General features: G+C 66.6%; 5 protein-coding genes across 11 annotated transcripts; 3 read left to right on the top strand and 2 right to left on the bottom strand.

Annotated features, from left to right (window-relative positions):
* Positions 1–820: 820 nt before the first annotated feature.
* Positions 821–5,774, top strand: SRPX2 (sushi repeat containing protein X-linked 2). The gene is made up of 10 exons (XM_064426349.1): positions 821–1,322; positions 2,851–2,934; positions 3,021–3,212; positions 3,319–3,495; positions 3,798–3,924; positions 4,010–4,131; positions 4,225–4,404; positions 4,534–4,667; positions 4,745–4,866; positions 5,141–5,774. The coding sequence occupies exons 1-10, from the start codon at positions 1,250–1,252 to the stop codon at positions 5,319–5,321; spliced, it is 1,392 nt and encodes a 463-aa protein (XP_064282419.1). The 5' UTR covers positions 821–1,249; the 3' UTR covers positions 5,322–5,774.
* Positions 5,775–6,221: 447 nt separating this feature from the next.
* SYTL4 (synaptotagmin like 4) lies at positions 6,222–13,502 on the bottom strand. Its single transcript, XM_064426454.1, has 17 exons — positions 13,354–13,502; positions 12,393–12,533; positions 12,062–12,277; positions 11,461–11,570; positions 11,188–11,302; positions 10,921–11,028; positions 10,556–10,670; positions 10,362–10,452; positions 10,094–10,197; positions 9,908–9,994; positions 9,382–9,560; positions 9,096–9,198; positions 8,141–8,302; positions 7,645–7,750; positions 7,170–7,269; positions 6,598–6,806; positions 6,222–6,489 (listed from the first exon to the last, which is right to left on the bottom strand). The coding sequence occupies exons 2-17, from the start codon at positions 12,500–12,502 to the stop codon at positions 6,347–6,349; spliced, it is 2,058 nt and encodes a 685-aa protein (XP_064282524.1). The 5' UTR covers positions 12,503–12,533; positions 13,354–13,502; the 3' UTR covers positions 6,222–6,346.
* On the top strand, positions 12,549–13,957 carry LOC135304174 (collagen alpha-1(III) chain-like). Its single transcript, XM_064426379.1, has 3 exons — positions 12,549–12,622; positions 12,703–13,349; positions 13,707–13,957. The coding sequence occupies exons 1-3, from the start codon at positions 12,549–12,551 to the stop codon at positions 13,955–13,957; spliced, it is 972 nt and encodes a 323-aa protein (XP_064282449.1).
* Positions 13,958–14,186: 229 nt separating this feature from the next.
* TRMT12 (tRNA methyltransferase 12 homolog) lies at positions 14,187–17,255 on the bottom strand. Of its 2 annotated transcripts, none has more exons than XM_064426463.1 (7): positions 17,119–17,255; positions 16,893–17,040; positions 16,626–16,815; positions 16,013–16,163; positions 15,834–15,943; positions 15,072–15,229; positions 14,187–15,000 (listed from the first exon to the last, which is right to left on the bottom strand). In XM_064426463.1, exons 1-7 carry the CDS (start codon positions 17,202–17,204, stop codon positions 14,620–14,622), a joined length of 1,224 nt encoding a protein of 407 aa, XP_064282533.1. In that variant the 5' UTR covers positions 17,205–17,255; the 3' UTR covers positions 14,187–14,619. The 2 variants fall into 2 exon arrangements, with proteins under 2 accessions (XP_064282533.1, XP_064282532.1); XM_064426462.1 differs by having other exon boundaries at positions 14,188–15,006.
* A 103-nt stretch (positions 17,256–17,358) lies between these two features.
* CSTF2 (cleavage stimulation factor subunit 2) lies at positions 17,359–25,078 on the top strand. 6 transcript variants are annotated; one of them, XM_064426455.1, is made up of 15 exons: positions 17,359–17,506; positions 17,648–17,726; positions 19,215–19,384; positions 19,848–19,984; positions 20,085–20,204; positions 20,290–20,445; positions 20,560–20,683; positions 20,991–21,053; positions 22,132–22,191; positions 22,793–22,934; positions 23,267–23,418; positions 23,717–23,964; positions 24,365–24,490; positions 24,632–24,757; positions 24,883–25,078. In XM_064426455.1, exons 1-14 carry the CDS (start codon positions 17,449–17,451, stop codon positions 24,752–24,754), a joined length of 1,758 nt encoding a protein of 585 aa, XP_064282525.1. In that variant the 5' UTR covers positions 17,359–17,448; the 3' UTR covers positions 24,755–24,757; positions 24,883–25,078. The 6 variants fall into 6 exon arrangements, with proteins under 6 accessions (XP_064282525.1, XP_064282527.1, XP_064282528.1 ...); XM_064426457.1 differs by lacking the exon at positions 22,132–22,191; XM_064426458.1 differs by lacking the exon at positions 20,991–21,053 and having other exon boundaries at positions 17,360–17,506.
* Positions 25,079–25,508: the final 430 nt, after the last annotated feature.

Here is a 25,508-nt window from a genome sequence, read left to right as displayed (position 1 = left end):
CTGTCCCCGGGCTGCGGGCTCCTCACACCGGCAGCAGCAGCCCCTCCCGGTGCCCTCTCCTGCCCGGGACAGCGTGTCATTAATTAGCTCCACATAATTAGCGCATTGTGTCCCCCGCAGCCCCACGCGAGCGCTCCTACCTGTCCGAGGCAGCCCCTGCCCGGCTCTCCTGCCCCTGCCCCGCTTCTCCTGCCCCTGCCCGGCTTCTCCTGCCCCTGCCCCGCTTCTCCTGCCCCTGCCGGCCTCTCCTGCCCCTGCCCGGCTTCTCCTGCCCCTGCCCGGTTTCTCCTGCCCCTGCCCCGCTTCTCCTGCCCCTGCCGGCCTCTCCAGCCCCTGCCCCGCTTCTCCTGCCCCTGCCCCGCTTCTCCTGCCCCTGCCGGCCTCTCCAGCCCCTGCCCCGCTTCTCCTGCCCCTGCCCCGCTTCTCCTGCCCCTGCCGGCCTCTCCAGCCCCTGCCCCGCTTCTCCTGCCCCTGCCCGGCTTCTCCAGCCCCTGCCCGGCTTCTCCTGCCCCTGCCCGGCTTCTCCAGCCCCTGCCCGGCTTCTCCTGCCCCTGCCCGGCTTCTCCAGCCCCTGCCCCGTTTCTCCTGCCCCTGCCCGGTTTCTCCTGCCCCTGCCCGGCCCGGCAGAGGCTCCGCGCTCCCGGTGCTGGCGGGCCGGGCTCGGCAGCGCACAGACCCGGCTGCAAGCGCTTTTCTCGGCCGCGGGCTCGGAGCCTTCCGTCTGCAGCGGGCTCGCTCCCTCCCTCCCTCCCTGCCGCAGGAGGGGGAAAGCGGACCCGGCTCCTGCGGTTTCGTGCTCGCCCCTGCAGGCCCCCGCCGCCGGAGCCCGTCAGGGCTGGCACAGGCTCGGTTTGGCTCTCTCCTGTGTCCAAACAGGCTCCTGGCTCTCCTGCTTGCACAAGAAAGTCTCTTACAAGCTTTTAAAGCCCCGGAGAAGCAGGAGGCGCGTCGGAAAACGGGCTATCCTGGGATTTACTTTTTTTTTTTTACAATTCATCATTTTGGGCCTGACTCACGGCTTTTGAATGTTTGGGATGGGCGGCCAAGGGGGAAAGTAACTTTGCTCAGCACAAGCAGAGCGGCCAGGCAGGAGGGACAGACATCTGAGCAGCGACAAGGCGACAGCGGGGGCCGTGATCCCGCCTGCAGCCCCGCTCCATCCTCGCCATCCTCTCCATCCTCGCCATCCTCTCCATCCTCGCCATCCCCGCGGCCGCTGCCGGCCCCAGCGCGGCAGGTGGGGCCCGCGATGGCGCGGGGGACAGTCCCCGTGCTGCTGCTGCTGCTCCTCGCCAGGCTGGCGTCATCCACGTGGCACGAAGGTGAGTCCGGCTGCGGGGCACAGCGGGCGCCCGGGGCTGGCAGCCTGCGCGGCGCGGCTGGGGGCTCGCGGTGGGCAGGGGTGGAGGGAACAGCGGTGCCGGAGAGCATCAGCGCCTGAGGAAGGGGGTGCCTGGGGGCTGAGGTGCAGGGAGGAACGCAGGGGATGCTGACAGGCACCCAGGGAGAGGCAGAAAACCGGCCTGTCCTCCTCCTCCTCCTCACACACCCCCGCCTGCGGGAGCGCCGCTCCCCGCTGGCTCGCTGCTCCCGCGGGGCCACCGGCCGCAGATGTTCGCTGGACGGAGCCCGCAGTCCCGACCGCCCAGGGCATTGTTTGGGGTGGTTTCCCCCGTCCCTGCTCCCACCCCGTCCCCTCCCCATGCACAGCTGGGGATGCTCCTGCCCACTGCAGCGGGGCCGAGCTGCCCCCAGGTGAGAAGGAAGAGGAGCTCTGGCAGTGGAAGGAAACATCACCATGAAATGGCACATCTGCCTGCGGGGACCCTGCCCTCTGTCCCCAGGGCCCCGGCGGAGTCTTGGCAGACCCCCAGGAAACAGCTTCATTCCCCAGGTCACGGCCGCCCCCACGGTGCAGTCCCTGCTCCTCTGCCCCCGGGTTACCCAGCGTGAGCCGCAGCTGCACGAACGCGCTGTGGAACCGGGCGGGCTTGCTCCTAAAGTTCCCTTTGCAAAGATTCGTAATGGAGTTTCCTCCCCGTGACGGCGGGGCTTCTGCTGGGCACGGCCGCGGCGGATATCCCCTTCCCGAACCCGGGACAAGGGGACACCGGGGCTGCCGCCTTCCCGGTGCCCCGGGCCGAGCATCCCGGCCGGGCGGCGAGGAGGGGGCAGCGCCGGCGGGGGCCGGCGGAAACGCGGCGGAAACGTGAGCTCAGAGCTGGGGAATGCCGCGGCCGGCCGAGGCGCCGAGGGGCCGCGGGGGGGACGGCAGCCTCTCCCCCTGCGCGGCCCCCTCCCCACCGGCGAGACTCGCCCGTGAAGGCACGGTGCGGCCCGCAAGGATGGCTCGGGGCTGTCCTCACCCCATCTGCGAGGCCCAGCACGGGTGGCGAGGGGCCGGCACCTCCGGCAGCTCCATCCTTCCCTGGAGCACGGGCAAGGGGCTGCACCCCGGCCGGGCAGTGTGCTCGCCATCCCTGCCTTGCTGAGGGGACGGGCTGGAAAGGGCAGGCAAGGGCAGCTCTCTTCCTTCCCTGGGGATGCCCCGTGGCAGTGGCGGTGCCATGGGAGCCGGTGGAAGCAGCACGAAGCTGGGGGTCGGTGCCAGCCCCCTCCGCGCCAGCGCCCGTTTCCTGCCACAACCGCGGCTGCCGCTGCCGCTGTTTAGTCTGCGCTGGTGCCAGCGCACTCCGTGCCCCCGGGGCTGGGCTCCCGTCTGCCCAGTTTAACCCTTGACAGCAGCCCCAAGGACGGGGCTGCCCGGGCTGGGATTGCTCGTTGGCAGCTGCGGGATGTTTTGCAGCCATGAGCTGCCCTGCAGCCCGCTCGCCTCTTCCCTCCTCCCAGGGTCTGGCTACTACCTGGAGAGTCACACCAACGAGGTGTACGCAGAAGAGCCGCCCCCCGAGCCTGCCCTGGATTACCGTCGAGGTAACAGCACCCCACCCATCCCTTGTGTCCTCGTGGGGAAACTGAGGCACGGCAGACTCCTCCGCCACCTCCCCGCTGTCCCGCAGTGCCCCAGTGGTGCGCCACGCTCAGCATCCACCGCGGAGAGGCCACTTGCTACTCTCCCCGGGGCGGCTCGTACCGCAGCAGCCTGGGCACCCGCTGCGAGCTGAGCTGCGCCCGCGGCTACCGCCTGGTGGGTCCCAGCGCCGTCCGGTGCCTGCCCAGCCGCCACTGGTCGGGGATGGCGTACTGCCGACGTGAGTGTGCCCGGCCCCCGCGCTGCCAGCACCCGCACGGGCTCCAGGCTGGCTGCTGTGCCCGCCCGCAGCCGCTGCCCTCCCCTCTGCGCTCTCTCCACCCCAGAAATCCGGTGCCACGTGCTGCCGGCGGTGCTGCGGGGCTCCTACGCGTGCTCGGCGGGCGTGCAGATGGATTCCCGCTGTGACTACACCTGCCTGCCCGGCTACCAGCTGGAGGGCGACCGCAGCCGCGTCTGCATGGAGGACGGGCACTGGAGCGGGAGCGAGCCGCTCTGTGTGGGTAAATTCTGACCCCACGCTGCTGGGGCACGCAGGGGATCGTCACCCGTGCTGGGGGGTCTGCAGGGTCACCCCACAGCCCACCCCGACATTTCCTGCGCCTCCCTCCCTTGGGATCCGGGTCCCTGCTGCTCCCCGCAGTGCCACCGCCCTGAGCACGGGCACCAGCCCGGCGCTGGGGCACTCAGCGCTGCCTTTGCAGCGGGTCCGGGGGCTCCGAGGTGCCTGGGGTGCTTCAGCAGCGCTCTCGTAGCTCAGCCGAGGCACCCAGAGGTTCCGTGAATCCCTCTCCTCTCCGGGCAGACCTGGAGCCTCCCAAGATCCGCTGTCCGGAGTCCCGGGAGCGCATAGCCGAGCCAGGCAAGCTGACTGCCACCGTCTACTGGGACCCTCCCCGCGTCAGGGACTCTGCCGACGGTGTCATCAAGAGGTGAGGGCAGAGGCGCTGCGGGCGCTGAGGCCGGGCCGGGCGCCGCTGCCGGGGCGCTGATGGAGAAACCCGTCTGCGGGCTCAGGGTGATGCTGCGGGGCCCGGAGCCCGGCTCCGAATTCCCCGAGGGAGAGCATGTGATCCGCTACACGGCCCACGACCAGGCTTACAACCGCGCCAGCTGCAAGTTCAGCATCCGCGTCCACGGTGAGCCCCAGCCTCTGGCTGCTGCCCCGGCCCCGGCGGGCACGGCCCCTGCCGGGCACCACCACCGTGCCCTCACCGGCTTCCCCTCCGCAGTGAGGCGCTGCCCTGTCCTGAAGCCCCCGCAGAACGGCTACATCTCCTGCACCTCCGACGGCAACAACTACGGCGCCACCTGCGAGTACCTGTGCGACGGCGGCTACGAGCGCCAGGGCACCTCGCTGCGCGTCTGCCAGTCCAGCCAGCAGTGGACGGGCTCCCAGCCCCTTTGTGCACGTAAGTGGGGCGGCCGCGGCAGGGCTTGCCCGTGGCCGTGCCCAGAGCCTCGGGGGGTGCTGCCCGATGGGTCAGGGCGGTGGCGGGGGGCACGGTGCCACCTCCCCACGCGCTTGTGTCGTGCCCCAGCCATGCAGATCAACACGGACGTGAGCTCGGCCGCCAGCCTGCTGGATCAGTTCCAGGACAAACGCCGCCTCTTGGTCATCTCGGCGCCCGACCCCTCGGACCGCTACTACAAGCAGCAGATGTCCATGCTGCAGGTGAGCAGGGCCCCCTCCCTCCCTCCGTCCCTGCCCAGCCGCGCAGCCCGCAGCCGCTCACCGGCCCTGCTCCGCAGCAAGCGGCCTGCGGGCTGGACCTGCGGCACCTCAGCACCGTGGAGCTGCTGGGGCAGCCCCCGCACCAGGTGGGGCGCATCCGGGAGCACCGGCTGGCCCTCGGCATCATCGACGAGCTCAGGTAGGGGCTGTTCAAGGGGGCAGGGAACGGGAATGCCTCCAGCAATGGCGAAGCATGAGGAGGCAGCTGGGTTGGTTCATGGGCAGCCCCCTTCTGCTGCCCTCGAGGGGGTCCTGCAGTGGGGGAACCCCTCAAGGCTGAATGCAGCGTCACCAGAGCTTCGCAGAGCTCACGGCCCCGAGGAAGAGGGGGGAGCCCCCACCCCAGCAGGACCTGAGCATGGCTGCAGGAGGGGCAGGCTCAGCCCTGAGCAGCCGCCCCCTCGCACCTGCAGGCGCTTCCTGCACCTCACACGCTCGCACTTCAACGCGGTGCTGCTGGACAAGGCGGGCGCGGACCGCGAGCGCTACATCGCCCCGGTCAGCCCCGACGAGCTCTTCGTCTTCATCGACACCTACCTGCTGAGCGAGCGGGAGGCGGCGCGGCGGGCACAGAGCGGGGACCCCTGCGAGTGACCCCCGCCCTGCCCGCCGGGGACGGACACCTCCCTTCCTGCTTTCCTAGTCGCCCACTGCAGAGGAGGAGCAGCGTGCCAGGGAGCCCCGGGGAAGGGGAGCCCCTCCCTGGCTGCTCTGGCACACAGAGGTGAGCAGGGAATGTCCCCCTGCCCAGAGCCAGCAGCTGTTTGCAGCTGGGGCATGGCTCAGCCCAGCCAGGACCCTGGTGGGAGACACTGGAGTGCCCCTGCTCAAACCTCAGGGCAGGGGGGAGCTGGAGAGAGGCAGGGCAGGCAGGGCAGCAGTGTGACAGCAGCTCCAGCCTCCCCACGGCTCACCCTGGGCACAGCCCGGACCCGCTGCCTCCCGCTCTGAAAGCCCTGATGAAAATCCAATGGCCCCACGCCCAGCACAGCCCACAGCAGCCAGGCAGCGTGCAGTCCACCCTGGAGGGCTTGCATCTCCCCTGCCACTCACTCCCTCTCCCACCACCCACAGGGAGCCCTCTCTGGGAACTGCTTTGGCAGTAGAACATGAAGTTGAAATAAACAGATTTGTATAAAAAGCCAGGGCTGGCACATGTGTCACTGAGAGGCCTGGGAAACAAATGTTTCCTGCAGACCACAAACCCCAGACCCCCCAGGCTGACCCCACACAGTTCCCTCCACCCAGTGCTGCAGCTGGGGCTGGGCTGTGAATGGGGAACGGGGTGGAGAGGACGCAGCAGACTCTGGAACGGGGTGGTAGGAAAAAGAATGGGAAGAAATAAAAACACAATGACATTTAAAAGCATTTTGCCCGGGGGAGAAGAAGGGAGGGTCCACGAGGACTGCAGTTCAGCCTGAAGTCTGGTACAAGGCTTGTGACAAGAGGAAAACCCTTTAAACGAAGCTGGGCCAAGAAGACTTTCTGCCCAAGCCTGTTTAGAGACTGTCATGTTTATTAAAGTATAAGAAAAATAAACCCAACCCCTGTTTGGCTGCCTTGCCAGGCTGTGCAGCGAGCGTGGCTCCCAACAGCAGTGCCAGTCCTGGTGCCACAGCCTACGGCCCCAGCCTGGCCATGGTGGAGCGCAGCGGGAGCGTCCCCTCTGCCCAGGAGCCCGGGTACTGGCACATCTTCTGCCACAGGTTCAGCTCCTCGCCCGTCGAGTCCATCCAGTCCACGGCCTGCCCGTTGCTCGTGCCTGGGGAGAGGATGGCAGGGGGGATGCTGGAGCAGCCTGGTGCCCGCAGCGCAGCCCGGCCAGGCTGCTGCTGCTGCTGCCCAGGCACGAGGGGCTGGGGGCTCTCACCAGTGCCCACCCCCAGCCGGACCCCCCCCAGGAAGTCGTTGCTGGAGAGCGGCTCCCGGTCCCAGACCGTCAGCTCCAGGCAGACGTGCTGCAGCTCCTCGGCCTGCAGCCCGCTGTACACGAAGGTGTGGTTGTAGTGAGGGTTCAGGGTCTTCTTCACCACGGGCGTCTTCCTCTTGGAGGCTTTGTTTTTGTGCGGCAGGAGGTACCTGGGGGAAGCAGCCCCTGGCTTAGCAGCACACGGGCAGGGCCTCCTGCTCGGGGGGCTGGGGTGCCTCAGCACGCCAGGACCTGGCATGGAGACCCCCAGCACCCCAGGACCCGGCCTGGAGCCCCCCAGCACCCCAGAACCTGGAATAGAGCCCCCCCCCAGCACCCCAGGACCCGGCCTGGAGCCCCCCAGCACCCCAGGACCCGGCCTGGAGCCCCCCTTCCTGCCTTTCCTGGCACGGCTCAGGCAGAAGGACCATGACACCCTGCACATGGCCTCCTGCAGGTGCCCCAGCAGCTTTGGGAATTCAGCCAGGGAGGACAGTGCCCTCCTTGCCCCCCGCCCCAGGACCCTCACTCACCCCTTGACAAAGCTGTCTGAGGTCCCTCCAGACTTGGCTGCTGTGAGGTTCTTGGCTTCTTTGATCCACACCTGGAGCTCACCCCCTTCCCCTGCTTTGCCTAGAAAAACCCAACACAGCAGGAATTAATCCAATTTAATTTCTACCACTGCAAACTTCTGGAAAGTTCCTGCTGAACATCCTTCATCCCAGAGCCTGGACTGGCATCTCCTCTTGCCTTCTCCTGTATTGGCACCGCCTGCTGGGGGCACACACAGACAAAATTGCTTCATGCAGGGCCCAATGGTCCAGCCCCAGGGAAGTACAGAGATGGTTTGGGCAGCCTGGGGACAGCCAGCTCTGCCCTGACCCAGAGCAGCACTGCAGAGGAGGAGGCTGCAGGGACACCACCCCAAAACCCCAGCCAGAGCCAGCCTGCATGGCCACGAGCAGGCCCTGCAGGGCTACACAGTGATCCCAGAGCTCCAGCACTCACCTTTCCTGCCATTCCCAGCCCCAGGATGCTTGGCAGATGGGATGTACTTCATGGAGACAACCAGCTCCCCCCTGTACTGGTGGAGACCAGCAGCATCTGCCCCCATCTGCCAAGAGGTGAGAGTTACCAAGCACTGCAGAGGAGCCACGGCACAGCCAGTGACAGCCTGGTGTGCAGCACTCCCCAGGCTGGGACAAAGCTCTTGGCTTCTCTGGATGTGCCTGAAAACTGCCCAGCATGACCAGGGCAGCCCAGCTCCTCTGGGAGCTTACTGTGGCCCAATCACCTGGCAAGGAGGAGGGAAGCTGGGCTCAAGGCAGAAGATTTGCCCCTTTTCACTACAACAGCACTGCTGTCTGCATCTGGGGTTCTCATACCCCCGAATATTTGATTTGGCACAAGCCTTTCGGCAATGCTCAGCCGGGGTCCCCGCAGCCCTCTGCCCACTGAGGGGCAACAGGAGCAGGCAGGGCAGGCTGCGGGCAGCAGGGCACACCTTGCCATGCAGGGGCAGGAACTCCTCCAGGTGGCTCTCGAAGTTCCAGGAGCCCAGGGGGATCTCAGCCTCCCCCAGGAACGTGTTGCGGCCGAAGCGATCGTGGTGCCACACCGAGAACTGCAGCGTCCTGGCCAGCAGCTGGGACTTGCTGATCTCATACTGGGGGGAGAAAACCCTGTGAGCAGGCAGCACAGCACGGGGCAGGCAAACTCCATCAGCTGCAGCTCACGAGCACCAGAGGAGACAGGGCTGAGCAGCAATGGACGTGCACAGGAGCCTGTTCCTCTTTCCTTCCATGCCTGCCGAAACCTCGGGGTCCTGGGGCAGAGGTGCCGGAGCCTGTGCTCTCCCAGCAGGTGGCCCTTGGAGCCAGGACTCATGGCATCCAGCAGAGCTCTGCCAGACCACTGAGCCTCAGGTGGTCAGAGCACAAGACCTCAGCAAAGCTGGCTGTGCGAGCCCAGAAACCAAAGCACAGCTGTCTCTTCCTCCTGTGCGAGAGTGCCTGACCTCAGTGTGCTGCCAGACTCAGGGACAGGGTCAGCCAGCCGGGATGGTGAAGGGCAGTGCCAAGGAGTTCTGCCCTGGGGCCCAGAACTGTCTTATCTCTGCCCCTGTGGCTGCTGCCCTCCCTCCTGCCACTGTCGCGTGCCTCCAGGGGCCAGGAAGCCTCCACCTTGGAAATACCCAGGGGAAGCAGGACGCCTCTGCTCTGGGGAATGCCACAGGAGCCAGGGACAGTCCTGTGACACAGTCACATCTGCAGCTGTGCCTCCCCCCGCCGTGGCACTGGGGCAGGGCACAGCTGGAGTGCCCTGCAGGGATTCTGCAGCTTTCAGGGCACAGTCTCTGGACACTGCAGAGACCCCGCTGCAGGGTTAGGAGCTCACCCTCCCCTTGGCTGTCCCAGCAGCACCCCCGAGTGCCTGCAGCCCAGCCCAGCCCCACACACCTTCAGCAGCTCGTTGTACAGGGGATTGATGGTGTTGCGTTTGATGCTCGTCTTGCGCTTCCCCGCCCGGGATTTGTCGGGCAGGAGGTAAGTCTTCACATACCTGAAGGGACAACGGGCACCACTTCAACAAGCTCCCCCCACAATTAACCCTCCGAGCTCCCCGGGGCAAGCCCAGACCTTCTGCCTCACCAGGACCCTCCCACTTACAGCTCCCATCTCTGGGGACCCACAACCCCGGCGGGCACCACCAGCGGTGGCAGCAGCCACCGCCCCCTGCTCTCACGGGTTGGAGCGCCTCCTGCCCTCGTCCCCAAAGGCCAGCTGGCGACACTCCTTCACGTGGATGAACAAGGTCTGTGTCTTCTGCTCGTAGCTCAGGGAGAAGGAGATGCCCCCGGTGACAGCCACGCTGCCGAAGTCGCCGGCCTCGCTGTAGATGCTGACCATGCTCCCCAGTGTGCTCTGCAGGACAGGCAGGGCTGGGCTGGCACAGGATGCCCTCCTCATCCTCAGCAAGGCGACTCCCCGTGCCTCTTCTGCACAGCCCCCCTCAGCTCCCCGTGGCTGGGGATGGCCACAGGCGCCTCCCACCCACACAGAGCCTGGAAGAGAGCTGAGCCTCTGATTTTGATTCCCTCCGAGGGGAAGAAGCCCCCCCACACAAGGCCCTTACCCCTTCCCTCCAGGAGCTGCCTGCCCTGCCTCGCTCGCACCCAACCCTTCAGCACTGCCTGTCCATCACTCCTCCCTGAGCAGGGCAGGGCAGGGCAGGGCAGGGCAAGGCAGGGCAGGGCACACACGGGGCTCACCGAGGAGGTGCCGCTGCGCATGCTGCCCCGGGCCACCCGCTGCCGGTGGATCTCCACCAGGTTATCGATGTCCTCCTCCTCCTCCTCCTGCAGCACAGAGACAAGGGTGTGGGGATGGTGGGGCACAGCCAGCCAGACACCCGGCTGCTCCAGCTGGCAGCCATCTCCGTGGCACTTGGGTCTCACCAGCTCCGTGTTGAGGCCAGGCACTGACTTGCTCCTGTCCCCCAAAGAGCCACCTTCCCCCACAAGGTCCTCGGGGCGCAGGTCGATCACGGACTTGGTGTAGTCTGCACGAGAGGGGGTGAACAGCAGCACAGAGCAGGACGAGCAGAGCCCTGCTGCTCCCTCTCTCAAGGGGCTGCCCCAGCCTCTCCCAGCTGCACTGAAAGCCCTTCCCAGCCCAGGCAGGAGCTGCCCACCCCGGCCGTGCCAGCACCCGCACATCTCTCACCCGCAGGCCGCACCACCCGCCGGGGGTTCTTCTTGAAAATCATTTCATGTTCGTCCACCAGGGTGTTGCTGCGGGTCCCCACGGTGGCATCCTGGGCAGGAGGAGTCCCTTCAGAGCAGGGCAGGGCTGGGAGCCCGTGGGTGCCCAGCCCCAGGCCCCAGGCCAGGGCTGAGCCGCGGAGCAGCGTCACGCACCCGTCCGTCAGAGAGCGCGCTCCTGGAGCGGGCAGGGAGCGTCAGGCTGCAGGAAGCAGGTCCTGCTGGCCCAACAACCTGTTTTCCAGGGACGGCTCTCTCCAGGGAGTTCCTCCTGCGGCAGACACAGAAAGGTCTGTCCCAGGCCACAGGCACAGCTGGCAGAGCAAGTGCTGGCCAGGAAGTGCCCCTGGAGCTGCCCGCAGCAGCCTGGCAGCACAGGACCTTCCTGCCCAGGGACAGGCTTCAGCCCAGCCCGAGGAGCCAGCTTCCCCCCACCAGACTGAGAAAAACACACTTCAGATGAAGGGTCCATCCTCTGCCAGCCAGTCTTGCCAAGGACAACCCACCCCAGATCCTCTCACCTGCCCCCCACATCAGCAGGACTTGGTCTGTAGCTGTCCAGGCTCATGTTTTCCATGGACTCTGTGTCGCTTTTGCCATCCCGAGGGTCTGAGGCATCTGGAAACAAACTGCAGACAAGCAAAACCACAGGTATGTCCTGTTTGGCGAGGAGGTTGGTCTGAGAGAGCTCCTGTGCCACCGATGATCCGCGTGGGGCAGCACATTCCTCTCAGCCCTGCAGCAGATGAGAGCTGCTGCCTGCAGCAGGGGACAGCCAGGATTCCTACCTGGACTCCTCCCGGGGTGCAGGGGGGCTTGGCTGCCGGACTGCAGAGGAGCTCTTGGGCTCGCTGAGCTGGGCTTTCTGCAGGAGGGTTTGTCCCACAGTCTCTCTTTTGCTGGCTGGAAGCACAGAGGCATCAGGAGGAACACTGCTCCGAGCTCACTGCCTGCAGCAGGAGCTGCTCCCATCCAGCCCCACGCTGCGCAGAGGTGCACTGAGCAAAGCTGGAGCACCCCAGGTGGCTGGGCTGCGGGAGAGGCTCTGCTGGGCACCCTACCTGTGGGCCTGTGCCGCAGGGACAGCCGCACCATGTCACTGCCCAGGTGGTTGGCGAAGCGGTTCACCCTCTGGTCATAGAACCAGTCACCCGTGGTCTTCTTCAGCTCCCTGCAGGGCAGGGGTGGTGGGGGCAGTCAGGGCCAGTGGGGGCTGGCTGCTGTGCCCCAACCCACCCTCGGTGCTGCCGCAGCCCAAGAACACTGGCACAGTGGGCACAACCAGCAGGTGACCGGGCAGCTCACAGGCTCAGCTACATCCTCAGCAAACATGGGAGAAGCCAAGTTTTGTAGGACAGGGGAGGCCAAAAGGGAGGAAACCTGGGATGCTTGAAACACAGGCTGTGCAAGGGGCACGGGGGATGCTGCAGTCAGTTCAGGGGGCGAAGGAGCAGGACACGAAGGAGACACGAGAGTGGGGTATGACCCATTTCTCCATCACCCAAACATGGAACCCTCTCCAGGAGTGACAGCAGAGCAAGCTGCCCTGCACCGGAGAGGACCAGCCAGGCTAGGACAGGCTGGCTATGGGGCATCAAGCTGAGGCAATGAGAGGAGGAAGGGGACAGGAGAGATGTACAGCCACTTGTCCTGGCTACTCACGCCTCCTTGGTGCAGACTTTGCAGCGCCAGGAGCCGCTGGGGCTGTAGGAGCGGCAGTCCCGGCACACCAGGTGGTTGCAGCCCCGGCAGGTGTTGGCCTTGGGGCTGACGCGGCCCAGGCTCTGCTGGCAGCGGGCGCAGGTCCGCTCGCTGTAGCGCTGGCTGCCCCGCTTGGCTCCCTTGCGCCGGATCTCCAGCAGCTCGTTCTTCAGGCGCCTGCTCACACCCCACACCGGGAGCTGTCACAGGCGCCCGGGACCCCGCGACACCCGTCACCCACCCGCTGCCAGAGCAGGGCGGGGCAGCAGCTCCTGCCCGGCTCCAGCCGCACCTGATCCTCCTCTCCTCCGCCTTGCGCAGCTCCTCGTCGCGCTGCAGGACCTGCAGGATCAGCTCTCTCTCCGCGTCCGACAGGAAGGACAGGTCCACAGCCTCCGACATCGCTGCACCCGGGCTGCCTGGCCCTCACCGGCTGCCAGCGAGGGACATGCCAGCTGCTGACTGCTCCGGCCCCGCCAGGAGCCCCGTGCCCGGCACTCCGGCCCGCCCGCCGCCGCCAGCGCCCTGCCCCGGGCTGGGCTCGGGCCGCCTGCCAGCCCCGGTGACCTCAGCCGGCTCCGTGGGACCGGGCTGACGCCCAGCACCCGCGGCAGCCCCGGCAGGAAGGAGCCGCCCGGGGCTGCTCCTCCCACGAGGGCAGCGGGGCTGGGGCTGGCCGGAGGCAGCACCACGACCCGCGGCACGGACCGGGGCCGGGGCCGGATCCGGCCGGCAAGAGGCGGCACCAGGAGCCGCGGCACGGACCGGGACCGGGGCCGGATCCGGCTGGCCGGAGGCAGCACCAGGAGCCGCGGCACGGACCGGGACCGGGGCCGGATCCGGCTGGCCGGAGGCAGCACCAGGAGCCGCGGCACGGACCGGGACCGGGGCCGGATCCGGCTGGCCGGAGGCAGCCCCGAAGGAGCGGAGCGCTTGCTCGGGGGCTGCAGCCGCTCCCGGCGGAACCGGCGGGAGGGACCGTCCCGTCCTTCCCGGCCCCGCAGCCGCGCTCCGGTGTCCCTGGCGGAGGAGGGGGCGCGGGACGGACCCCAGGCTCCTCTGTCGGGAAAACCGGGAGCACCGCGTTCCCAGCGCGGCCGCCGGGGCTGGGAGCTGCCCCCGGCCCGGGACAGCGCGGCTCGACCCCCGGACACAGAGGGACCCCAGCTCCCCCCCAGCCGAGGGACCCCGTCCTCCCCGTCCGCGGAGGAACCCCGGTACCCGCCGGCGGAGCCCCCCGACCCTGCCGGTACCTGCAGCGCTCCGGCCGCGGCTCCCGGCAGCGCAGGGCACCGGGAGGGACGGAGGGCGGTGCCGCTGCCTTAAAGGAGCCGCGCCGGCCGCACCTGCGGCACGGACGGGGCGGCCCGTGCGGGAGGCGGTGCCGCTCCCCGCAGCCCCTGCCCCGGTCAGCCCGGCAGAGCCGCGCTCCAGCCCCGTTTCCCCGGTGCCCCGTGGCCCTGGCTGGGTGCGCGGCCTCTCCCGAGGAGCACGGAGCGCACCGACACCCGAACTGCAGGGGAACCCCCCGGCAGCCCAAGGAGGGCCCAGGGGCGCGGTGTCCTCCCGCCGCAAGGCTCCGGCGCTGCCCTTGTCCTTGTGGCAGAGATACGGTCCCGGCAGGGCGCCTCGTCCCTGTCCCCGCAGCACAGGCACCGGGGAACGGAGCACACGCGGCCGGCCGAGGAGGGGCTCCACACGAGGGGAGGCAGTTTGTCACCACAGGACAGCGGGGAGGCCACCCGGCTGCAGCCCCGAGGCAAACGAGAGGACGCGGCTCTGCCCACACTTTCGGCCGCACCCCAGGGACGGGAGAGGCAGAGGCTCCCAGCGCTGTGGGAAGCGATGCGACACTGACACAGTGGAAAAAACCGCGGCGACATCAAAGGGCCAGCGGGAGCTTCCTCATGGGGCAGGGGTTCGCTCCATCCGGAGTACACAACACACGGAGAGGGCTTTGGGCTTGCAGGCAGACAGTGCCACAGCGGCTGTGCTCCCTGAGCCCCTCCACACACCCCCCGAGCACCCAAATCCCAGGCCAGACCCCCACACGTGCACCAGTGTTCATGGTTTAAGTGGAAACCAACAAGAGGTGGTGAAACACCTTTATTCTGAAAAGATAGGAAGGAAACGGGATGAACAGACTTGTTTCCAGTACATTATAAAAGCGTGCTGGTAAATACAAGCACAAAGCTTGTCCCTGACCTGCTGAAATGAACCCAGCAGGAGCCCAAGGCCTCTCAGCACTGTGAAAACTGGGCTCAAGGTGCTACCACGTGTCCAAGACCTGGGCAGAGCCAGGGCAGAACACTGTGAGCCCCAGCTTGCTCCATCCTGGTCTGGCTCCCGAGGGGGTGTGCCATGGGGAGCAGAACCCTTGGTTCCCTGGGCACGGGGAGGCACTGCTGGGCAGTGCTGCCACCCGGGAACCGGGGGACACAAGGCACACCCAGGCTGGCAGCAGGACACTGCCGGGCACCCTCCCAGGGCAGCTGGAGCCCCAGCCGTGCCGTGCCCCGCTAAGCGGGCAGCACGGGCCGGCACTCGAGGTCCAGCACGAGGTGGTGCACGTGTGGCGCGTAGGACTTCACCGGCTCGACGTGCAGGACGCTGCTGCGCCAGGGCCGCCCGTGCAGCTCTGCCAGCAGCCCCCGGATGCGCGCGGCCGTGCCCTCGGCCCAGCTCTGCCACTCGGCTCGGAGGCCCGTGGGGCGCCGTGCCCCCGCGGAGCCGCGCCCGGCCAGCAGCTCGGCGCCGCGCGGCGCCGGGCGGCTCTCCACGTTCTGGTGGATGTGCAGAACCCCACCCGTGTCCTTCTTCAGGACGCGGCAGGCCGCGGGCCAGCCCTCCTCCGAGCTGGGAAGCAGCCCCAGGTTGACCCTGTCTGCCACGTCCCGCAGCTGCAGCTGGGAGCAGAGCGGAGGTCAGGGGAGCCCGCGGGGAGGAGCCGCGGCCCGGGGGCGGCGCTCACCTGCCGGCTGTCCCCGCTGTGGATGCGGCAGCGATCCCGCACCCCGTTCAGCAGCAGGCTCCTGTGCAGCGCCTCCACGGCGTGGCTGTTCCACTCACAGGCGTGCACGAAGGCGGCTCCGGCGTGCACCAGGAAGGGCAGCGTGAAGTAGCCGATGCCTGCGGGCAGGAGGAGGCAGAGGCTGAGGGCAGGGACCCCCAGAGATCCACACTGCTCCCCGAGGGCAGGGCAGGATGCACACTGCCACCCTGCCTCTCCAAGTCTGCTTTGCTCTGGGTTGGAGAAAGCCCAGACACTGGGAATATGGAAATTTATCCCTCCCTCTTCTGCAAAAGCAAAATCTGACTTGAAAAATGTTTAGAGTTTATTTTGCCTTCAGTCTTTGCCATCAGGTTGAGACCTGCCTGGCTCTGCAGAAGTGTCCAGATTACTGTTTAGTTTGATTAATCCACAGCAGTTTTGTGGGTGCCATATCCTTTCAGTGTGGCACAAATTGGAAGCACTAACTTCCTTAGGCACAAACAGTGGCAAATCTTTCCCCTGGATCCAGGTGATTCCCCAAAGCAGCACTAGGCACAGAGCCTGAGAACAGGACATCCTAAGTGTCCAGAGGCTGCAGGGACACAGGCAGGACAGCAGTGCCAGCATAGCTGAAGGGCTCACAGACAAGACAGGAGCTCTGAGTATTTTTCATAAGCTGGAAATGACATTTCGTGCCTACCTGGATGCCATCAGCACCTGTCCTTCCTCCATCCCCATTACCTGCATAGAGATCCACCAGGACCTCCCCGGAGCAGGGCAGCGAGGCCACACGCAGCTTCTCGGTGATGTTTCCGGGGGAGAACATGCACTTGGTCACGTCGAAGGTGTACCTGGAAGACCCCGCTCAGTGGGTGGGGCCGGCCCCCTCCCGCCAGCCCCACCCTGCAGCTGCTGCCCACCTGATGCCGTTGTCCACGTGCTCCACCCAGCCGTGCTGGCCCAGCAGCAGGGTCACCCTGGGGCTGCGCATCCCATCCGGCATCACCCGTCCCCGCCTGGCCACCCGCCGGGCCCCCAGGGCCGAGGCCACCGTCTCCCAGAGCGCCGAGCCTGCAGCAAGCACCCGGGAGCTGCGGGCAGCCCGGGCCAGGGCAGGGCAGGGGGGCTGTGCTCGCCCTTACCCAGCCTGTCCCAGAGCACTGAGCCTGCAGCAAGCACCGGGGAGCTGCGGGCAGCTGGGGCAGGGCAGGCTGTGCTAGCCCCTACCCAGCCTGTCCCAGAGTGCCCAGCCTGCAACAAGCACCCGGGAGCTGCGGGCAGCCTGGGGCAGGGCAGGGCAGGCAGGATGTGCTCACCCTTACCCAGCCTGTCCTGGAGTGCCCAGCCTGCAGCAAGCACCGGGGAGCTGTGGGCAGCCTGGGGCAGGGCAGGGCAGGCAGGGCAGGGCAGGAGGGTTGGCTCGCCCTTACCCAGCCTGTCCCAGAGTGTGGAGCCTGCAGCAAGCACCCGGGATCTGCGGGCAGCCCGGGCCAGGGCAGGCAGGGCAGGGCAGGGGGGTTTGCTCGCCCTTACCCAGCCTCTCCCAGGGCTCGGCCCTGAAGCAGTCCTCGCTCAGCAGCACCAGGTCGCCGTGCCTGTGCCAGGCGTGCGGCACGTCCCGCTCCAGCTCGGCGCACCAGGCGGGCCCCAGCAGCCGCCGCAGCTCGTCCCGCAGCCTCCGGGCCGGCGTGCCGCGGCGGGCGGCCCTGCAGGGCACAGGGTCCTGCGGCAGGGCCGTGCCGGGCCGTGCCGAGCGCCCCAGCCGCCGCAGCGGGGCTCGGGGCCCGCGGCCGCGCTCACCTGGACGCGCAGCAGCTCGCAGGGCAGCTCGCAGGGCAGGCGCAGCTCGGGGAGCCGCTCCGGCAGCACGGGCAGCGCCACGCGGCCGCCGGGCAGCCGCTGCAGCCCGTAGCGCCCGTCCAGGAGCCGCTGCTCCTCCAGGCGCTGCCTGCGGGGCCGGGCGGTCAGGGCCGGCCCGCACGGCCCCCGCCTCCCGCCCGCCCGGCCCGGCCATCCCCGCCCTCACCTGAGGCGCTGGGCGAAGCGCGGCTCGGCGGCCAGCGCGGGGACACCCGCGGGGACAGCGGCGGGGACAGCGGCCGTGCCCGCCATCCCGCCCAGCCCCGGCGCTGGCAGGCTCGCCGGGCGCTGTGCCTCGGGGCCCGTGCCGGGGGATCCCCGAGGCCGCTCCCGGTGCCGGGGGTCCCGGGCGGTCCCGGCACTGCCCCGCCGCAGCCGCGGGCGCCGCGTTTCCCGCCGGAGCGCTTTTTGAAGGCGCCGCTGCCGAGCTCGGTGCGGGCGGAAGCGGAAGCGGCGGACGGGCGGCGCGCGGGCCGGAAGCGGCGCGGGCGGCGCGATGGCGGGGCTGTCGGTGCGGGACCCCGCCGTGGATCGCTCCCTGCGCTCCGTGTTCGGTGAGCCCGCGCGGCGGCACCGCGGCCTGCAGGGGAAGGGGGCTCGGGCGGGCCGGGGCAGGCGAGGGCCGGTGGGTTCCTCCCCGCGCCGCCGGGGCCGGTACCCGCCGCGCTGACCGGCGGCACCGTCTGTCTCCGCAGTGGGGAACATCCCGTATGAGGCCACCGAGGAGCAGCTGAAGGACATTTTCTCGGAGGTTGGGCCCGTGGTGAGCTTTAGGTGAGAACGGCCGGGTGCCCTGCAGGCCGAGGGGCCCGGGAGCCGCGGGGCCGCCGGTCCCGAACGGGAGAGAGGCCTCTGCAACCGCCCAGCCCGGCCGTGCCCCGGCTGCCAGCCCCCCGCGTGCCCAGGTGCCACCTGCACCTTTTGGCCGCCTGCTCGGGCTGCCTGCTCTGGGGCTTTGCCTGATCTAAACCTCCCCGTGCCCCCCGAGGCTGGCTCCTCACGCAGAGCAGCCCCTGTGGGGGTTGTGAGGCTGTGCCAGCTGTGCCAGGGGCACCTGGAGATGGAGCAGGGTGTCCCCGGCACAGCAGGTGGGTGTGGGCACGCTGCTCTGGGGGCCCTGCACTGCTGGGGCTCTGGGAGCCCTCACTGTGCCCCCAGCCCTGCTGGGGCTGTATCCCTGTGTCCCCTGAGCTCTCTCCAGCCCTGCTGGGGCTGTATCCCTGTGTCCCCTGAGCTCCAGCCCTGCAGGGCTGTGTCCCTGTGTCCCCTGTATCTCACTGCCCCCAGCCCTGCTGGGCTGTGTCCCTGTGTCCCCTGAGCTCTCTCCAGCCCTGCTGGGCTGTGTCCCTGTGTCCCCTGAGCTCTCACTGCCCCCAGCCCTGCTGGGCTGTGTCCCTGTGTCCCCTGAGCTCTCTCCAGCCCTGCTGGGCTGTGTCCCTGTGTCCCCTGAGCTCTCACTGCCCCCAGCCCTGCTGGGCTGTGTCCCTGTGTCCCCTGAGCTCTCTCCAGCCCTGCTGGGCTGTGTCCCTGTGTCCCCTGAGCTCCAGCCCTGCTGGGCTGTGTCCCTGTGTCCCCTGAGCTCTCTCCAGCCCTGCTGGGCTGTGTCCCTGTGTCCCCTGAGCTCCAGCCCTGCTGGGCTGTGTCCCTGTGTCCCCTGAGCTCTCTCCAGCCCTGCTGGGCTGTGTCCCTGTGTCCCCTGAGCTCCAGCCCTGCTGGGCTGTGTCCCTGTGTCCCCTGAGCTCTCTCCAGCCCTGCTGGGCTGTGTCCCTGTGTCCCCTGAGCTCTCTCCAGCCCTGCTGGGCTGTGTCCCTGTGTCCCCTGAGCTCTCTCCAGCCCTGCTGGGCTGTGTCCCTGTGTCCCCTGAGCTCCAGCCCTGCTGGGCTGTGTCCCTGTGTCCCCTGAGCTCTCTCCAGCCCTGCTGGGGCTGTGTCCCTGTGTCCCCTGAGCTCTCTCCAGCCCTGCTGGGGCTGTGTCCCTGTGTCCCCTGAGCTCTCTCCAGCCCTGCTGGGGCTGTGTCCCTGTGTCCCCTGAGCTCTCTCCAGCCCTGCTGGGGCTGTGTCCCTGTGTCCCCTGAGCTCTCTCCAGCCCTGCTGGGCTGTGTCCCTGTGTCCCCTGAGCTCTCTCCAGCCCTGCTGGGCTGTGTCCCTGTGTCCCCTGTATCTCACTGCCCCCAGCCCTGCTGGGCTGTGTCCCCGTGCCCGCAGGGTCCCCGTGCCCGCGGGGTGCCCAGCCCGCCCTCAGACCCCGTGTCTCCTGTGCCAGGCTGGTGTACGACAGGGAGACGGGCAAGCCCAAGGGCTATGGCTTCTGCGAGTACCAGGACCAGGAGACGGCGCTGAGCGCCATGCGCAACCTGAACGGGCGCGAGTTCAGCGGGCGCGCGCTGCGCGTGGACAACGCCGCCAGCGAGAAGAACAAGGAGGAGCTCAAGAGTGAGTGGCCTTGGGGCACCTCGCGCTGGCCTGGGCAGCGCTGCAGGGCACAGCGTGTCTCTTCTCCAGGCTGGCAGAGCTGCCCTGCTCTGGGCGTGTTGTGAGTTGTGCCCCAGGGGCTCAGCTCTGGGTTGTCACTCCCAGGTGAACACAGAAACACAGAATTGCTTAGGTTGGAAAAGGTGTGTAAAGATCACAGTCCCAGCTTTGACCAAGCACACTGCATCAGCTAGATTGGGGCACTAAATGCCACTTCCAGCCTTAAACACTTCCGGGAGCAGTGACTCCACAGGCTCCCTGAGCAGCCTGCTCCAATGCCTAACCACCCCTTCTGGGAAGAAATTCCTCCTAAGTCTCCCTGGTTCTGTGCCTCCTTTTCCCTGGTGGGCTGGTGCTCCCCTCCTGATGAGCCCGTTGCGTGCGCTGCTCGTGCTGCAGTACAAAGTCACCAACTGTATTGCAGGCTTGGGCACAGGTGCACCCATCATAGAGTCACCCTATGGGGACCCTGTGAACCCAGAGGATGCCCCCGAGTCCATCAGCCGGGCCGTGGCCAGCCTGCCACCCGAGCAGATGTTTGAGCTGATGAAGCAGATGAAGGTGAGTGCAGCAGGGCCGTGCTCCCTGTGTGAGGCACTGCCTGCGCCCTCCCACCCGCGGCACACCTCCTCAGAGCTCTGATCAGTGCCTGTCTTCGCAGCTGTGTGTCCAGAACAGCCCCCAGGAAGCCAGGAACATGCTGCTCCAGAACCCCCAGCTGGCCTATGCCCTGCTGCAGGCCCAGGTGGTCATGAGGATCGTGGACCCGGAGATCGCGCTGGTTTGTCCCTGCTTGGAGGGTGTTGGTGGTGGCCTTTGTGGAGTGGCAGTGGGAAAGAACTCTTTTCTTCTTCTTCCTCCCCTAGAAAATCCTGCATCGCCAGACCAGTGTTCCTCCTCTGATCCCAGGCAACCAGCAGGCAGTGCCAGGGCCAGGGCCTGGGCCGGGACCGGGGCCTGGGCCGGGCCCCAACGCGCAGCTGAACCCACAGAACACCCCCTCGTCCCAGCCACAGCCCATAGTAAGAGCCTGCACACCACACGAGCCGTGCAGGGGAAACGGGCAGTGCCAGCCCTCCAGCTGGGCATGTGCCCGGTGTGGGGGTGTCCCTGAGATCCCGTGTCTCTCTGGGCAGGGCGGCATGCACGTCAACGGCGCTCCTCCTCTGATGCAGCCTCCCCTGCAGGGGGGAGTGCCAGCCCCAGGACAGATGGCAGCCCCTGTGCAGGGCCCCGGCCCTGGCCCCTTGGCTCCAGGAGGTGAGTTTGGGCCGAGCTGCCCCACCCGTGGGCACACTGGTCCTGCAGACACCCCGCTCTGCCTTCCCCCTAACCAGAGGGCCCAGCCTGTGAGGGCACATGAAATCCTGTGCTGTACGTTGTGGTTGTGCTGCTGCCAGAGGTGGGCTGCAAAGTTGGATTATCCCTGGGGGGAACCAACACCAAGGGAATAAACCTCCAGGTGCTCCCCCAGGAGCTGGGAGCAAGAAGGTATTTGGGACCAAAGGAACAGGTTAGTGATCAGGCATGCTGAGGAGGGGTCTGATCTCTGCCTGTCCCCTCTCAGGTGGGATGCAGCCACAGGTTGGGATGCCAGGTGCAGGGCCAGTCCCCTTGGAGCGTGGACAAGGTAAAACAGACGTGTGTAGTGCTGTGTGTGGTGTGAGCCTCGCTCCAGGGAGCAGTGCTGTGCCCCAGCTGTCTGCAGCCCGGCTGTGCCCAGCCCCGTGCCCGGCCTTGTTCCCTGAGGCACGGGGCTGTGGCAGCAGCTCCCTGGCTCCCAGGGCTCAGCCCGTGCCCCGCTTGGCTCCCAGCTCGTTCTGCACGCTGTTGTGCACCCTGTGCCCTGGCAGCCAGGAGAGCTGCCTGTCCCCCCCAGCGGGATGTGTCTGTGTTTTCCGCCTCTGCGAGCCCGTGTCTGTCCCTGTGCTTGTGCGGGCAGGCAGAGCTTGCTGCTCTCTGGTCCTTGTGCTCCCCGGCTGCCTGGGACACAGCTGGTGCGGCCGCCGCGTCCTGCGGCCGTGCCCGGCAGAGGGAGCTGCGCCTCCGTCCTGGCTTCAGGCTTGGCAGGGACTTGCGGAGGGTGACGGCTCGGCTTTACCTCCGCAGGCACGGTCTGTCCGGCCCAGCCCCGGGCCCCGGTTCCTTACGGGTCACACGTTGCCATGTGTAGGTTAGTACGGCCCCGGTGTTCCTGTTCTCCCAGGAGCAGCACATGCTTACCTGTCACCTCTGTTGCCTTGACTTCTATCCTAGGCCTTGTTCCAGCAACATGCAAGCCTAGTCCGAGATCCTTTGGCCTTAGGGTCAGCTGACTCTCATTTTCTTTGGGGTGGGCACTGTCTTCCTGAAAGCTGTCTGATAGTTCTTGGCACCCAGGAGGTTTTGGAGAGCAGGAGCTGGCTGTGCGTTGTGGGGCCAGCGTGGCCCCACGGAGTGCCGTGTCTCTTGGCAGGATGTCTTCTCTGCCTGCCTCTGTCCCCGAGTGAGGGAAGGACTGTGCCACACTGGCTGTCCTGCCTGTGCTGACAAAGGGGGCGTGAACAGAAGAGGTTGATAAAGCCAGACTTGGAGCATTTTCTCTGTAGGTTTTCCTGGGGACTTCAGGGTGCGTGATCATGCAGGCAGCACTGTCCCCAGAGCCTGTGCATGTGTGCATACACTATTTACGTGTCTGCTCTTTCCCTCTTTTCCTGCTGCTTGCCCAGGGAACCTGCAGCTCTCGCCCGTGGGACCTGCCAGGCCTGCGTCTATCGAACGCGTCCAAGGTACCCTGCACCAGCTCCTCTTCGTGGAGCTCGCTGTGGAGCGTGCAGACAGCAGCTCTCACCCTGCTGCTCTCAGGGCCAGGGACTGGCATGTCACTCCTTGTAGCCTGACAGCAGTCACAGGAGATGGAGGCAGGATTTCTTTGAGGGCTACAGGAGAGAACAGGCTAGAACCATGCATGGAGCCTCCAGTGGAAAGGAGAGCCTGTTTGAAAAGGGCTTCTGCCTAAGATCCTGCCCTCTTTGACACTGTGCTTCCAGGAGCCTTCCAGGTCTTGCTTTGCTCTTGGCCCCACGTCAGCAGGGTGCTGATGCCCACGCTTGTAGGGATTGCCATGGGGGCACCCATGCTTGGTTTGACCCCTCGTGCCATAAGGAACCTTAAATAAAACCCGAGAGGAGAAAGAGAGGAATAAAATTGGCAGCCAGGGAAGGGCTGTGGTGTGCTCCAGCCTCGTGTGTGGGGCCGTGTCCCCAGCAGACAGCAGAGCTCAGGGGAGCAGCGTGGCTGCCCCACGCCCGGCCTGAGAGCGCCGGGGACAGTCTTGGCACGGCACTGCTCATGCAGATCCTCACGAGTTCTTGTGTGTCTCCCTGGCAGTGCCCATGCCAGACCCGAGGGCCCCTATGCAGCGTGGACCTCTACCTGCTAGTGGCCCGCCGCCCCGAGGCCTTTTGGGAGATGCCCCGAATGACCCTCGCGGAGGGACCCTGCTCTCAGTCACTGGAGAAGTGGAGCCCAGGTGAGGGGAGAGGGAAGGAGAGGAGCCCTTGGCACTGTCCCCTGCCCAAGGGTAGCCTCTCGCTGAGGACAGGGATGGCACCAGCCTGTGTGCTGCCAGCCGTGGGGCCGGCCCGTTTCCCCGGGGAAGGGATATCCCCGGGGTGATGGCAGCTGCCCTGTGGCATGGGGCCACCAGCACCCATCCCTGTGCCAGCCTCACCCTCCTCCCCTGCGGCCGGCTTCGGGGGCAATCCCAGCGCTCTGCCCAGACCGTGCCAAGCCAGTGTCTGATTCACACTCTCTCGCTTTTTCTCCTCCTCCTGCTTTGCTCTCCTCGTCTCTCTGCGTCAGAGGTTACCTTGGGCCGCCCCACCAGGGAGCCCCTATGCACCATATGCCTGGTCATGACAGCCGTGGCCCCCCCCATGAGATGAGGGGGGGACCCATGGGAGAACCCCGACCACTGATGGGAGAGCCGCGGGGGCCCTTGATGGATGCTCGAGGTGAGAGAGGGGGCATGAAACACTGGGTGGCTTGGATTGTGCAGGCAGGAAGTCAGAGTGCAGCCGGCTGCCCCGACCCAAGGCAGAGGAAGGGGGTTTGGGCAGTGAAATGACTGGCTCCAGGCGAGGAGGGACAGTCCCAGGGTGCAAGGGACTTTCTCCAGGCATGTCCCCTCTGCCCCCGGCCCTGCACTTCTCGGGTGCCTGCTAGCCCCCAGCCAATGGAGACGGCAGGCTCACTCCCACACTCCTTGCAGCGCTGCTTCCTTCAGGAGCTCACCTTGTGTTTCCTCCGCAGTCGGCAGAGATCCCCGAGGGCTGGAGCCGCGGGTGATGGAGGCGCGGGCGCTGGAGGCGCGAGGCCTGGAGCCGCGGGTCCTGGAGCCACGAGTGCTGGAGGCCAGGGCCATGGAGGCCAGGGTGCTGGAGCCCCGGGGCCTGGAGCCTCGCGGGCCCGGTCCCACCCCGCGTGGCCCGATGCCTGGTGGCATACAGGGTCCTGGGCCACTTACCATGGGAGCCAGTGGCCCGCAGGGGCCCCGCCAGGTACACACGGCTCTGCTGGGCTGGTCGGGCACCGACAGCGTCCCGTGGGCTGGGGCTGGGTGGGGGTGTCCCACGGGGCAGCAGCTCTGCAGAGCACCAGGCTTTGCTCACTGGCTCTGAGGGCTCAGGGCATCTGTCCCATTCCCCAGGCACTGCCCAGCAGCTGGGGACAGGACAGGGCTCAGACAGTCCCAGGAACAACTGTCTCTGCCTGTTCCTGGGACACAGAAAGGAGCACAGCAGTTGGGAGGGGAGAGCATGTAAAATGCACTCTCTCTTCGTGCTCAGGCATCTTCAAGCAGTCTGTGAGGGCATGCATCTGAACATCTGTTTTACCTTCCTGAATTTGTGTTCTCAGTCCACAAACCCCCAGTCCCTAACCCCTCTCTTACTCCCCCAGGTTCCTAACATGGCTGGGGCAGGCATGCAGGGAGGAGGCATACCTGGGGCAGGAGTCCAAGGAGCTGGTCAGCCTGGAGGCTTCAGCCCTGGACAGAGCCAGGTCACCCCCCAGGATCACGAGAAGGTGAGGGAACAAAAGGGAAAGGGTGAGACAGCAGGAGCACCACTTCTGTGTGCCTTTCTGTGGCGGGGTCAGCCCCTCCCTGGCTCTGGTATGCTGTGGCTGCTCTGGCAGGGCACCTGTCTGACCCCTCTTTCCCCACAGGCAGCACTGATCATGCAGGTCCTGCAGCTGACAGCAGACCAGATCGCCATGCTGCCCCCAGAACAGCGGCAGAGCATCCTCATTCTAAAGGAGCAGATCCAGAAATCCACAGGGGCACCCTGACAGGTGATGTCCTTAACCTGGTCTCACCCTGTGCTTGCTCCCCTCCAGTAAAACAGAGCTGCCTAGGATGGCACTCTGCCCTGCTTCCCTCTGTGCCAGGCTCACCCTCCTCTCCTTCTTTCTGGCAGGCACAAGATGGAGATGCCATGCTGGATAGAGGGGATGCTCCAGGGCAGCTGCTTCCCATTGCTACCTGAGCTGATGGTGCATTTTAGGAGAGGTTGTGTCACCCTCAAGAGGTTTTTTCCTCCAGTTCATCTTTTTTTTTTTTCCTGTGTATATTTTATGGTGTTTGAAATAAAGTGGGAGGAGGGTTTGAGTAAATCCATGTCCCTGGCTGCCTTGTTTGGTCTCTCGTGGAGGCCAGAGTGGGAGTGTTGGGTTCTGGGAGCAGCGTGGCCTGGCTCCAGTCTTGTCCAGACCACTTGCCATTCTCCCTCCTCCCCACACCAGGGCAAGAATTAATAATGCAATTTCTTGTACTGTGCTGTTTACAGGGGTCTAGGGGAAGGGCAGGACAGAGAGCTTGGCTTTCTGTCCCTGCTGGCAGGGCAGGAAGAGCTCTGGATCCAATTGCAGTATCCCTTACCAGGGAGCGGGGTTTCCCTCTGCATACAGCCTGTGGGAGCTGAGCTGTGTGCTGCCTGCAGGCTGGCTCTGGGTGCCAGGGTGGCAGCCAGCCCATGCAGAGGGGTGTCTGATCCTGCACCCCAGAGGGTTTGCTGTCAACCAGCTCCTCTGTTGCAGCCCTGCA

Source organism: Passer domesticus, chromosome 7 (assembly GCF_036417665.1).
Source record: "Passer domesticus isolate bPasDom1 chromosome 7, bPasDom1.hap1, whole genome shotgun sequence".
In the NCBI taxonomy this organism is placed as follows: Eukaryota; Metazoa; Chordata; class Aves; order Passeriformes; family Passeridae; genus Passer; species Passer domesticus.
The sequence above is the reverse complement of the archived record's forward strand: the minus strand, read 5'-3'. Positions and strand labels throughout refer to the sequence as shown.